The sequence below is a fragment of the Trichosurus vulpecula genome, chromosome 8 (genome assembly GCF_011100635.1).
Source record: "Trichosurus vulpecula isolate mTriVul1 chromosome 8, mTriVul1.pri, whole genome shotgun sequence".
NCBI lineage: Eukaryota > Metazoa > Chordata > Mammalia > Diprotodontia > Phalangeridae > Trichosurus > Trichosurus vulpecula.
In genome coordinates this window covers 178,072,319-178,086,797 of record NC_050580.1, presented here as the reverse complement: position 1 = coordinate 178,086,797, position 14,479 = coordinate 178,072,319, and the positions used below count along the sequence as shown (strand labels likewise).

The 14,479-nt window shown below is 42.4% G+C and overlaps 1 protein-coding gene across 1 annotated transcript in view; it reads left to right on the top strand.

Annotated features, from left to right (window-relative positions):
• The window catches only part of LOC118830158 (T cell receptor alpha chain MC.7.G5-like), a 528,438-nt gene extending 522,541 nt beyond the window's left edge, over positions 1–5,897 (top strand). The window contains exons 5-8 of the mRNA XM_036737053.1: positions 2,431–2,667; positions 3,181–3,225; positions 4,580–4,687; positions 5,240–5,897. Of these exons, the coding sequence (XP_036592948.1) occupies positions 2,431–2,667; positions 3,181–3,225; positions 4,580–4,686 (389 nt within the window). The 3' untranslated portion in view covers position 4,687; positions 5,240–5,897. The remainder of the gene's footprint in view (positions 1–2,430; positions 2,668–3,180; positions 3,226–4,579; positions 4,688–5,239) is intronic.
• The last annotated feature ends 8,582 nt before the right edge of the window (positions 5,898–14,479 follow it).

Here is a 14,479-nt window from a genome sequence, read left to right as displayed (position 1 = left end):
TCTCCAAGCATTAACATCATATGACCATGGTATACAGAAGAGAATCTAGCCTGCATTTAAAGACACAAGGGAAAGCAGTTACATAGGCTCCCCATAATCCATTCACAATGCTTACTGGTCCTCTCTAATGAATACTCAAAATCTTTCCCACTTTTTTCTCTATTTCTTTCTTAATCTATTAGTGCAGATGGAGAGTTCCTCTAAACCCTATCTTTTCCAAGTTCAACAAACCCTGTTTCTTTAGGAAGTAGTAGGGGGGAGGGGTTTACTTGGAAAAGAGCAGACTTAATGGGTAATGGTAATAAAAACTCACATGAGCATATAAAATGCTTTAAGGTTAACAGACTTTCCTCACAATAATTCTTAGGGCAGGTAATAGAATGTGAATATATCCTCTTCAAATATCCAAATGGAGTTCATTTGTAGGGGTAGATTCTTCTACCACCTACTCTATCTCCAGTAGGGATGGCCCTGTGTATAAAGGTCATCTCTCTAGTTTGTTTTTCATTTGACTCAGCTTCCCTTATCTACGTCTAGGGCTGGTTTCCGCAGGTCTCAGTTCTGCAGGATGTTTATGTAGTCAACACCACAATGGTTTAGTGTGTGCAGTACAAGGTCTGAGTAGAAAAAAGGCAGGCAGTGCTGCTGGCTTGGTAGGAGGCCTTTGTGCACAGGAGAATCGAACCCTAACTCTATTCTGCTCTCTGGGTGGCCTAGATTTGTTAATTTTTCCCTCCAAACTTCTACTTCCTCTTCTAAACATAGGTTTGTGAGAATCCCTTAAAACCTTGAATAGCTAAAGAAATGCTGAAGAAGTCCCAGAAGTAAATGGAGAGTCCAGTACCCACTTATTTCACAGGAATGCATTGTAGAGAGAAACTGTTACTATTTTTATTACTAATATATAATAGGTTTTAAAATGTTATGATAGAGCCATGAGGCATATACCATAATAAGTTATTGGGATAGAAATCTCATGACAGGACAGGGATTCCAAATTGGTGTTGATACATAATCCATAAGTTCACCCCATTTTTGATGGATACAGATGGAAAAAACAAGACATCCATCAGTTATCCACCATTCCCAGCACACGGCTAGTCCATATTTTTCACTAAAACATTTCCTTCATATCATCCTTTATTCCAGTTCTTCTCTATAATTCCTTGTTTACAATATGTTGGCTCTTCACATCCACCATTTGCTTTTACACCCACCATATGCCTGAGTGATACATATATTTAGTTCTTTGAGAAGTGTAGGTTTGACAGTCATATAATAACACCTGTAAAATATTGGTATTGAAAAATGGGACTGTTTCAGGGAGTTTGGGGTCACTAAAGAATTTTACAACTTCCCAAAACCAACCCAACATGCTCTCCTCCCCCTTTTCAATTCCAGTCCCAACACATTGTCCATTTGCAATATCTTTCCTTAATAATATACAGTGGTTGGTTATCTACATAGAAAATCATCTAATTATAGATAATCTAGATAAACATCAAAATCTGGATAATAATCATTAGCTTTACCAAACTACAGGCTATTCAGTCTCTTTGGTAAGGATTTTGGTCTATGATTCTGGCTCTATCTCAGTATATTTCATAGTATTTTTTCATTTTTATTACTATCTTTGTTTTTATGTCACCTTCATTTCCAACTATCTTCTACCACTACCTTTGACAAGAGTCCTCTCTTGTAATAAAGAACAAAAAAGAAAAGAGCAGGAAGGAGAGAAAGAAGTTCAGTAAAGCTAATCAACACATTTGACAATTCCCATTTCTGCAAAGAAAGGAAAAAAGTACTCTGCCTTCTCTTCTTGAGGGCCAAGCTTTATCATTATAATTGTACAGCATCTGGCTCTATATATTTTATTCTTTCAATACATTGTTGTACTCACTGTGTTATACCATTTTCCTGGTTTTGCTCCTTTCATTTTGCATAGCAATTCATATAAGTCATCCTCCCATGCTTCTCTATGTTCATCATATGAATTGTTTCTTCCTCAGAACCTAGCTCGTTGAGTGGCACATAGTAGGAACTTAATACATGCACATTGATTCATATTGAAGGAATATTCCATTATATACCACAATTTGTTAGTCATTCTTCCAACTGATGGATGTCTATTTTGTTTGAAGTTATTTGTTACTACAAAAAGTGCTGCTATATTTTGGTATATATAGGACCTGTCTTTGACCTTGACAAGTAGTATGTAATGTCTAATCACAGGATCTCTATTATTTATAATAATTATTATCTCTAGTTTATAAAGTCTGAAAACAGTATCTTCTGAGCAAGGTAGACTGACCTTTTTAAGACTCTAGTATTCCAATTCCAGCTCAGTGTGGTGAGTTAATAAGGGGTAGGAAGCTGCAAGAAGAGGGAAAAAACGGCATCTCTTAAACTCCATATCTTTTCCGTTCACAGATATCAAGAACCCTGAGCCAGCTCTGTACCAACTAACAAGCCCCAAGTCAAGTGACACTTCAGTCTGCCTCTTCACAGACTTTGACTCTTCTGATCCAAGTGGTAGCAATGCAACAGTGCTGGAAATGATGACGATGGAATCTAAGAGCTATGGAGCAGTGACCTGGGGTAGTAAATCAAGCTTCAATTGCACAAATTCATTCCAACAAAGCGACGTCACTTTGACTCTACCCTCAGGTCAGTCTAAAGCCTTCCCTAGGAAGATGAGTCTCCCTACACTGTAAGGGTTCTGCTGTAGCTCTAGTCTAGATAAACAGCTTCTAAAATCTATTTCCATTCCATAGCTTCTACTCTGGGACATCTCTGCCTTATATCCAAGTAAAGAGGGCATTTACTTTGCACCTTTATTACTGAGAGGTCAGGAGATCAGTAAACCTTCCATTCCTACTTGCCCAATGGCAATCTTTCTTAAGCCATGGCCCAGTGCAGGGAGAGGGAATGGGAGGAGATTGCAGGGTGAAGTGCAGTGGTAAGAAAGAATCTTGACCTAAAATGAGCCAACCGTGAGAAGTCATAGAGAATACTGGCTCTTGACCACCATGTGTGAGTCTTTCTCCCAAGGGCTAAAGGTGCTATGTCTATTTTCCATGGACTAGGCATATCTTCCTAGCCTATAGATGATTTGGGATAGGCAGAGATACCCCCAACTGGAAGATCCATGAAGGCAATTCTGTTTATTTCTATTTGTAGGTTCTACATGCAAAGTCAAGGATGTACAGCAAAGCTTTGAAACAGGTACGTACCAGAAATTATGAACTTCCTTAATACAGAATTAGGGAGGAGATGAAGGAAAAAAATGCATAATAACCCTATAAAGGACAGGAGTGGGCTAGAGTCAGGAGACCTATGTCAGGGGTGAGGGAATAGGAGCAACACTTTACACCCTAAGTGGTCTTTTGTTTTCTTTCCAATCACATAGGACTTAGAGCTTAAAGAGACCTTAGAAGTCATCTAATCCAAGGATTCTTAACCTGGGGTCTATGCAAAAGGGTCCATGGATAGATTTCAGAAGGCTAATGGGGAAAATATACATCTTGATTTTCACCAACTTCCAACTGAAATTTAGCATTTCCTTCAATTATGATTTTTAAAAGCATTATTCTGAGAAGGCGTCTGTAGGCTTCATTATTCTGCCAAAGGAGTCCATGACGTAAAACAAAAAGAACCTCTGATCTAGCCTAACCCCTTCCTTTTACAGATAAGGAAACTGAGAGCTAGAGAGATAAAGTAATTTTTCAAAGGTCATTCTTCTCCCACATTCTTTATTCTTCTGCCTTCTGCCCATACCCTCTGAGGCTGGGTTCCTACTAGACCAGTTATTCACTTAAGGGCTCCTAAAATCTCTCAGCTTTGTTGTATGTGTAGCCAAAGAGAATTACTTATTAACAAAGACAAGAAACCCTTGAATGATATGATTGGAATGGTCCAAACTAAAACAGACCACTGGACAGCTGAGTCAACACTGAGGTTATTTCCCCTCACTAACTAAGGACCACTATCTCCTTGGTTTTGTTTTTTTGGTTTTTTGGTTCTTTTGTTGGGGAGTGGGAAACAGGCAGGCAGTGTTGGGTTTTTGTTTGTTTGTTTTTTAAGTTGTACTCATCTCCACTGAGAGGCCCCCAAATCATTCACTGCCTACCTAAACCATACATTTGCTTCGGGTTACGTTGCGTCTTTGAATCAATCTATCTTGCAGCATAACCACCAGAAGTCAAATAACCTGAGTCTACAAATGCTTCAGGTCTGGATTGGAGAACTAAGGGTTTCTTTCATGTCGTCCACTTACTAGTTGTATGGCCTCATGAATATCACTTGACCTCGGTTTCCTCACCTGTAAAACAAGTATTGGGCTAGAACTAGATGATCTCTAAGGTCCCTTCCAGCTCCGACAGCCTATAGTTTAGTTTAGTAGACGAGCGACTATTCACAAGGCGGGGTCCACAGTTAGGAGGAGAGAGAAAACAAGAAATATCATGGCCAGTCCTCACCCGGCTGCTGACTGCCTGGTAGACTCAGGCCTTCCTTAGAGGGGAGTGAGGCCTCATCAGGGAATGGGCTCCGGTAACCTTATGCCAACTTGGTTTTTTAGACAAAGATTTGAACCTGATGAACATGTCTCTGATTTTTCTCCGTATCATCTTCTTGAAGACTGTGGGATTTAACCTGTTCATGACGCTTCGTCTGTGGTCAAACTAAAGTAAGTAATGTATCTTTGGGGGTAGAGGGGACCAGAGATTAAAGGGAAGGGTTGGTCTAGGGATCTTTACCAAGTGCTAAGAACGAGTCTGGTCCCACCTAAAGTAGTTTAACCCATCCGACTTTCCCACTTCATATTACAAGGTACATATGTTAATCAGATTAGCATTCAAAATTTCCATGGCACTTTATACTTTTTCAATTCATTCTCATATCCATTATTTTATTTGGGCCTTACAAAGTCCCAATAAGGTAGGCAGAGAACAAGTAAGCCTCAGTTTCTTCATCTGTAACATAAGGATAAGTATCTTGCCTGAGGTTGAAATCCCTATTCCACCAGCTTAATCAAATTATTATATTATCTTGTTAACCAGTGTTAGTTGTTTGTGCTGTGCCTGGGTATAGGTATGCTGTGAGTAACACTGTCCCTTTCCCTAAGGGGACTCCAGGCTAAACCATTTCTATCACAGCACCAAAGAATTCTAGGTGTTCTACCTGCCACAGACCTTACTATTCCAGTGACTGATTTGCCTATTCTCTTTCTTCTTTCTAGGTCTGACAAGAAGGCAAGTGGACTCCAAATTTTCAGCTCCTTTTTTCTGCATCTGCCCATTTCCTTTAGCATGAAATGGAAATACCTGCCAAGATTCTGATGAATGAGTATACACCTAGACTCTCCAGGCCAATAGGAGATACCATAGACTGGATCCTACCATGTATTTGGGATACCAAAGTAGAAGAACCTCCCCAAATGCCAACCCAACCCTTTTGGTTCCTTCATTGCTGTTTTTAACATCTGTCATTTAATAGAGATTGTAAAGGCACGACCAGAGACTTTTCTGAGCATGAAGAAATGCTATACCTGCATTTGCCCTCTTGAGAAATTTCTGAAAGAGTGGAGGAAAGAACACTGTAGGTTCCTAAAGGTCCCTTGGTATCTCCAAAACCCTTTAACTCCTTGGAAAAATTGCCCTCTGACTCCTCCTGCTTCCCTTCTCCACTGCACCCCACCCCCCATATAAGTGAGGATTGTAAGAAATTTTTATTTTTTTTAATAGAGTTCATTTAAAAATCCATTTAATTCTTTTTATTGTTGTGGAAGAGATTCTATAATTGGGTAAAACCAACTTTACCATGTATCTGAGCTACACTGTATTCTGCCACCTAGCCAGGTCAATAGGCTTTATTAAAGGTGCTTTTGGAAAAGCAAAGACTGTGCTGTTATGTTTCTGGGTTGAGTTGGTATCACTGACCTGGATGGAGATGATCACCAGCTAAAGGGTGAAGGGGAGGAAAAGAAAGTATCTCTCCCACATGCATGCTGAAATAGAGCCAAACAGACAGATGGTGGCTTTACAACTTTACCTCATCTTGAAATAACTTTTAGAAAGCACCCACATAGAATGTCATGCTGAGTGCCATTAAGGGCCCAGTTAAGAGTTATGCTCCCTGTACTCTAAAGCTTAGGCCATCATCTCCTAAAGCCTCCAACAGTGGGAGACCAGAAAGATACATCATGATGAACAAAAGTAGGAGGGTGACAGACATGAGCTTCAGAGTAAGTTTCACCTTTAAGTAAAACCACTAAATACAAGGCATTCATACCAGACCACTGCACTCTGGAACCATCTTTCTGCCTTTCTCTCTTCAGATACACACTCTGTTGGGTGATCTATAAAAATGTTGTACCATTAAGCCCCAGCTTCAAGACTGAGGTTGGACGACTATCCTCCTCTACCACACATATGCTCTCAGGCTCGCAGTGTCTACTACTAGGATGGGTGTTTTGTGAGCCTCAGCAAATGGTTGTTTGATTTTTGACAAAGGTTTGAATGAACTCAAGGTCAGCCATACCCTCAGTGATACACAGGAGAAACCTAAGGCTCAAATCTTGTACATTCCCATATACAAACATTTAAGAAGCACCTACTATGTACTATAGTACTATGCTTGGCATTTAAGACATTAAGAAATTAAATATTCCCTGCCCTCACGTAGCATAAGTTCTAATGAATGTAAACTCCCCAATGAGAATGCAGTAAGAGAAGGTAAAGTCACTCCTTCAGAGCCTAGTATCACCATTAGTTTGGAGAAAACGGATTTCCTTAACGACCTGAGCCACATCAGAGGAGTTACATTCCCCACAGATAAAGGCTGAAAGATGATACCCTCTCTGACTCAGGTCCAACAATCCCAACGCTTTCAAGTCTCAAGGTACTCATTCTTTCCAAAAGATGGAAAACCCTCTACACCAGAAGTTTTGTGTCAAGGACCCCTTTGGCAGTCTAGTAAAGTCTATAGTACTTTCTCAGAATGTTTTTAAATAAAACATATAGAATTACAAAGGAAAGCAATTTTAGTGAAACATGATTATCAAAAAAAAAAGTTTTTTTAGTTCACTGACTCCAGGTTAATGGCCCCTAATCCAACCCTTCCTTGGAACACCTCACTGTGGTACAATCAAAAGTTTTGAACTTGCAGTCAGGGGACCTGAGTTCAAATCCCAGCTGTGTCACTTACTACCAGTGTGACTTTGGGCAAATCATTTAAAGTTTCTTGGCTTCAGTTTCCTCCCTTGTAAAACGAGGGAGTTGGACAAGCTGACCTCTAAGGTCCCTTTCAACTCTAGATCCATAATCCTACAAACCTATGTTCCTTTCATGGGGTCAGAGGAACTCCATCTGGAAGGAATCATAAAGGTCATTTTATTGGTTCTCTATATTTAAACCAATCAAAATCAATCTTTTCATCTGGGTCCCCAGGGAAGGAAGATTCTGTCACTTGCCTTTGCAAAACTTAATCTGATCTCCTAGATCACACTGGCCAGAAATTACCAAGTATACATAGCTTAGAGCTAAATCCTATTGCCTCTTAACCTCATCCTTCATGAAAATATAGAAGCTCATGTCTCTATTCCCTAGGTGATAACGCTAAAGACTAAATGCAGGTGGGAGAAGAGGGATAGGAGGGTTCACTCCTATGGAGAATACATACTCAATTACGGTGGCAACTTCTGGGGACATTCAGCACACACTCCATGGGATAAAACTGCACAGATCCATTCCCACATGTGTTCCATGGGGCACAACCTCCACCAGATAGTTTAGTCACCATCCCTCAGTTGCCATCAGTCTTCTCTCCTCACAGTCCAAATCATTCCTTTCCAAATAGCTATTTTCTATTAAAAGGTACAGTCCCTATCTCCGGGATTTACGAGCCACCATTTCTCAAGGCCTCGAACAGTGGGAGGCCAATTAGATGACTCATGGCAGTCAAAGGTAGAAAGATGGTTGATAGGAACTACTGAGCAAGTCTTACCTTTCAAAGGAGAAGGAGGCCTTGGAAAGATATCTCGCATCACAACAGGGCTGATCTCAAAATGGGAAGTTGCCTGCCTGATATGATTTAGGAAGAAGCCAAGAAGGCCACACTAACTCCAAAACTATCTCCCCCACAAGCCTGAGATTTTTATCATTAGTGATTCATTCCTCTGAGTTAAGGAATTACATTCTCAGCTACCCATGTTAAAATATAAATTCTCACTTGATAGAACAAGCCTATAAAGTAATATTATAAATATTATTCCCATTTTATCCATTAAGAAACTGAAAACAATAGGGTATACTAGAAAGGGAACTAAACTTGGAGTCCTCTCACTCCAAATTCAAAATGTGGGTTTAAATCCTGGCTGTGTCACTGACTATTTGCATAACGTTGGACAATGCCTTCACCCCATGGAGCCACAGTCTCCTCACCTGAATAGTAAGGAGGTTGAATAAGATGATATCTAAGGTCCCTTCAAGCTTTAAATCTATAACCCCATGAAGCTCAGAAGGTGAGTGATTCACCCAATATCACTTAATTAAAAAGTGGCAGAGCCATAATTCAAACCCAATCCTTCTGATTCCAAGTCTTTCTACTATGGCACACTGTATGATAACTTGTGCTATGAGCAGGATTCTGCAAGAATAAGATATGGGCTGGAGAAGGTTTCATGAGTTGAACTTTGGGGAAACAGATCTAAAAGCATATGAAACTTGCTAGTCCTGGGTGAGACCATGACAGGGAAATGGGGGGGGAGGGTCCCTACAAGAAAGATCTGAATTAAGGGGGCCCCATATTTCCTATCTTTTCCTCAGTTCTTCTCTCTTGTATGAAAAATACCTAGTGAGGAAGGGAAGAAATACTAGGAGAAAGCATTTGAATAAGAAGATGGAAAGGAGCCAAAGACAAACCAGCTAAACTATAAACTCCTTGAGGGCAAACACTAGTTTTTGCCTCTTTTTGTATCCCCAGCATTTGCACAGTGCCTGGCACATAGCAGGCACTTAATAAATGTTTACTATTGATTAATAGTGCTGACCCTGGCTGTTAGGGCTAAGCCTGGGATATTCAGGCAGTCTTCAATGTAGATCCTATGGGTGTCAATACCAAGCCCTGTGGGCTAAAATTTCCAAGACAGTGCATTTTACTGCATTTTGGCTCCCCACAAGGTCTGCTAGCACTTTGAGAGGTGCTAAGGAACTGATTTATATGTTATAACAAGAATAAGGAAGGCCTACAACACCACATACCCACAGAGGATAAGTCTCTTTCCTTTGCCTTTCTGCATCTAAGCTTAAATATTTCTATATGATTCATCAAGGCAAGTCAAAGGCCATCACTGAGAGAAGGGTCAGCACTGTCTCTTCAGAAATCTGTATTTGAACAAACCTTGCCACAGATAGAGGGTTTGCAACAAGGAACACCCTCTGTCAAAGAGGAAAATGAAGTCAATCAAAAAGTGGTGTGGAGGAATGAAGGAGGGGAGACACTACTAGGACCTTCTGCTAACTGTCTAGTGCCAAGAGATCACCTCTTCTCCCAGAAGTAGATCCAAGCCCTGATAGGAGCTAAGTGGCTGAAAGGATGCCCCTCAAAAGGGCATGAGAAAGGGCTGTGGGTTCTGAACAAGCAAATTCTTCTAAACAGAGAACCCGACTTAGAGGTAGGGAATTTAGGATTATTATTTCATCTGGAAAAGAAAAGGCTAAAAAGATAACAAACAAATCATCAGAGGGGAGAAATGACTCCCCCAAAGAGCCACTGTCTAACTCCCTGTGGAAATAGGTTTAAGCTGAAACAGGAAGAGTGAAGCTTGAGTGAGCACATCCTGATGGGGAAAGGGTCAAAAGGCACATGATGGGATGGGATACTGTTTTAGCAAAATGACTTGGGCACAGTCCACCCAAGAAGAAAAAGTTGGAGGACAGACCAAATGACCTCTCAAGATCCCAGCCTGAAGACTCAGAGGATATTAGAAACCTTGCTCAGTTCAGTTTTAAGTCATCTCCACAATGCCTGCACGTGGTTTAAGCTACTGCCCAGTTTTTAAATTAGTTCAACAATGTCTGAGAAAGAAAGAGCTATAATCCAGAGAGGTCACTTTCACTAAAGAGGCATAATTAGCCTTATGAGCAAGTGAAGATGAACATGGTATGATCTTCAAGACCCTGGAAAGAATCCCTTGCCCCATATATCAACCCTATCACTTATCATTCCAACATTATAGCTTTATTCCTGTGAATCTTGAAGGCTTTTCAGTTTTCCTGGGTCCTTTATTAAAATGCAATTACCCCCTGAATATTAAAGCCCTTATTAGCAAACACCTTAAGCAGCATGATATAGAAGAGGCCGCCTGTGAGAGTGAAAAAAATGCTGGACTTGAAATGAGGATAGACGTAGATTTGAATGCTGGTTCTGACATTCACTGAGCCATGTGATGTGGCCAGATTATTTAACTGAACTCTCAGTTTCAGCCTCAGTTTCTTCATTTGCAAAGTGGGAATAATAAAACTTGTATATCTACGACACAAGGCTATTGTAAAGGAAGTAGCTTGTAAATATTAATCTGCATATGTGAAGCATTATAAATTTTCAATCGACAAGCATTTGTTTATTAAACAGATTCTATGTGCCAGGTACTGTTTTAGGTCCCTGAATGTAAAAATGAAACATTCCTTGACCTCAAGGAGCTTCCATATTAGGGGAGGCAACATATACATATATAAGTATATGCAGAACAAATATAAAATTCATACGATGCTGTCAAATTCAAAATATAAAATAAATACAGCAGCTCAATACAAGCTATAAAATAAATACAATGTGGTTAAATACAAAGCAGTTAGGGAGAGAGGGTACTAGAATTGTTGGGGATCAGGAAAGGCTTCATGCAGAAGGTGCCTGAGATGTATCTTTAAGCAAGTGAGGGATTCTCCGAGGCAGTGATAAGGAGAGGACATATTCCAAGCAAGTGAACAAAGGTATGGAGATGTGAGATGGAGTTCCACATGTAGGAACAGAGAAAAGGCTAGTTTGGCTGAACTGCTGAGTGAGGAAAGGGGAGCAATGTATAGTAAGGCTAGAAATCTCGACTGAGGCTAGGTTGTGAAGGGTTTTAAAAGCCCAACAGAGGAGCTGACATTTTATACTAAAGGCAAGAGGGAGACACTTGAGTTTATTTGAATAGGGGAGTGACATGGTCAAAAGTGGGGCAGAAGTAGATGTTGAGAGTTGGCCTGGGAGTAGGCAATGGCTCTTCCTCTTCCCTCACCCCCATAACCAAATAGTTGCTAAATTTTGCTTCACTTCCATAACAACTCAAATCCATCTGGTTCTCTCCACTCACATAGCAACTACACTGGTTCAGGCTCCTCATTACCTCTCAATAAGACTAAATAGCCTTCTAAGAGATCCTCTTCTTCTAGTATCTCTCTGCTCCAATCGATCCTCCCCACATAGCTGCCAAATTAAGACAGGTCAGATCATGTCACTTACCTACTCAAAAATTGTCAGTGACTCCATATTGCCTCTAGGACAAGAGTTCTTCACTCAGGGTTCATGAATAGATTTCAGGGCATCTGTAACTTGGGTGGAAAAAATTACATTTTTATTTTCACTAACTGGTAATTGAAATTTAGCATTTCCTACTATTATTTAAAAACATTATTCTGAGAGGGCATCCACAGGCTCCACCAGACTGCCAAAGAAGTCCATGACATACATACATACATACATAAATACATACACACACATGTTTAGGAACCTCTGCTCTGGGAAAAACATAAATGATTAATCTGTCATTTAAAGGCCTCTCACAATCCCACCTCCCATCTACCTTTCGAGACTCATTTCAATGTCACTCTACTTCCCACAACTCTGCATTCCAGCCTCACTGATCTGAGTCCCTTGAACTCATCATCCCATCTCTGGTCTCCAGGACTTTCCACAGGCTACCCCCATGCCTGGAATTTACTTCCTCCTCATTTCTCGACATTTTACAATTCTTAGTTTCCTTCAAGAGTCATTTCAGGTACCTCCTTTACATGAAGCCTTTCTTGCTAATGCCCCACCTCTAGTTATTGGTTCCTTCCTGAAATCTGATCCATAGCCATTCAAAAGAATTCAACTCCACAGTAAAAAACAAAACAAAACAAAAAAAAAAAAAAAACAAGCACACGAAGAATGATTTTTGCCCATTCTATCACATGCAGTTAGATGGACCATAAAGTACATATATACCTTAGACAGACACTGTAGATGGATAATGAATTGGGTCTAGAATCAAACAGAAGGACAGTGAGCCGGGTTGCCTTTGGAAAACTGTGCAATATTTTTAACGACCCTGAGCTTCTCCCTGAAAAAAAGACATCTTTTAAACATCAATATTCTTCTACTCATGATGCATGGCAGGGAGTCATGTAATACCACAGTCCCTAAAGAAATAAGGTTCAGGTCACCCAAAGGACAACAGAGAGGTACATAGTGGACATGAGTCATTACAATATATTCCCAGTGGAAAACTGCACAGGAAAGGCAGCAGGAAGGATATCATCAGAGCTGTATCCCTGGAAAAGGAGATGAGGTGGAAGGATACCAGAGGGATAGTCCACATGCTGTATCAGGTGATGTCAAGAGGCTGAGACACCCCCCTCCCAGCATATTGGGTGGACATGCTGTAGGGTGCCCAATTTGATGAAGTAACAGAGCCATCAAATTATTAAAGTCAGCAAACTATATGTGTTGTAGCCCCTCACCGGAACAAAAGCTTGAGGGCAGGGAAGTATTGCTTATATGTGGTAATTTAGTCATGTTTGTTGAATTGAACCCAGGTAAGGATGGGGGGGCGGGGCGTTCCAATGGTAATATTGCACAGTAGAGAGGGTCAGTCAGCCTTGGAATCAAGAAGCCTTGGTTCAAATTCTGCCTCTGATACAACCAGAGCATGACCAAGTGTCTTGGGATCCCCCAGGCAATGCTCTAATAAATTGCCAGTCTATTAAATTAAAGTACAAGTCACGGGTAGCATGTATTGGTAATCCCCACGCTATCTATCATGGGCATGCGTGCCAAGTTTAAATTCTCTGTCATCTAAACAAACACTATCATAGCTCCCGTTTATTTAAGGCATTTGAAGCACTTTCCAACACCCCGGTGAGGCAGAGCGTGGAGAACCTCAGTGACTGGCCCACGGTCACACGGCTATTACACGGGGAAGCAAACATTGGAACTCACACCTCTTGAGTCCAAGAGGAAATTCTTTTTACTACACCAAATACAGGAGAGATAGTCATTTTTAAAGTACCCTGTATTGGGGGGTCGTAAGTCAATTTGTCCCAGTGCCTGGCCCGGAATGGGTGCTTAACGCTTGATAACGGATTGGTTTTTCTAAAGGGGTGATCGCAGCCTTTCCTCCACCCGGCCTCTTCGGGAAGGTGTGAGAAGCCTAACAGCCTTTAGGCCCTTAGAAAAACCCGGGGCCATCGCCTGAATCTACCGCATCACCATTGCTAAATGATTGATGACAGTAATAGGAATTGACTGGTACAAGGAGAGGCCACAACGCAGCTCCAGAGATCGCTCAGCGGAGCACCGAGGCGAACATGGGGAGGGGGTTCCTACCCGCCGCCCCCTCCCCCCACAAATCCGGGCTTACTCATTGCATCACAGCTTATTTGAGTTTAAATTAACACAAAGGCCAGACGCAGACATGGGAACCCAAAGTGGGGCAGGAAGTGGAAAACTCTACCACTTCCTCCCAGGTGCCGGATTGGGGTGGAGGAGGGGGCGCGACCCCCCGGGTGGGGGTGGGGGCCTCAGAGAGAGGCCTCGCCCCATTTCCGTGACGTCACTGCGGTGGGGCAGGGACAAGTAGGGCATCCTTTGAAGCTCCCCCGCAGAAGCCACTTCCTATGGAAAGGCGTGTTAAAAATACCGAGGCGCTAGGTGAGGCTCGAGCCACGGGGCCCAGAGCGAGATACCATCTCTCGAGACCACGTGTCGGAGAGAGGCGCGCGGGGCCGTTACACCGCGGAACGCAGGTGCGCAGCCGCGAGGGCTGCGCTCGGGCCCCCTCCCCCACCCCGCAGGCCAGCCACCTCGGCGCTGTTGCCCCTAGGGGGCGGGGTGGGGGCCGCGGGCCGCAGCCTCTGACGTCACGATCAGGAAGCAGCGGGTCCTCCCGCTCTGCCCCTAACCTTCAGAGGCCGAGGCTCGAGTGGAAGCATTGTAGCCCTCTCAGAAGCACCCCCGACACTCCACCGCCTTACACACTTTTACACTCACACACTCACACTGTCCCTACCCCCAGGGGTGCCCCATGGACACCCGGAGGATTGGCCCCGGCTCTGCCGGCGAGAGCAGTCATTAGCGGGCCCGCCTGCCCCGGCTCGAGCTCTTTCATCTCCGTGTAACCGCCGGGTCTCGGGGGTTCCGGGAAGGCCCCCGCGAGGCCCGCGGCCCCTCGCAGTTC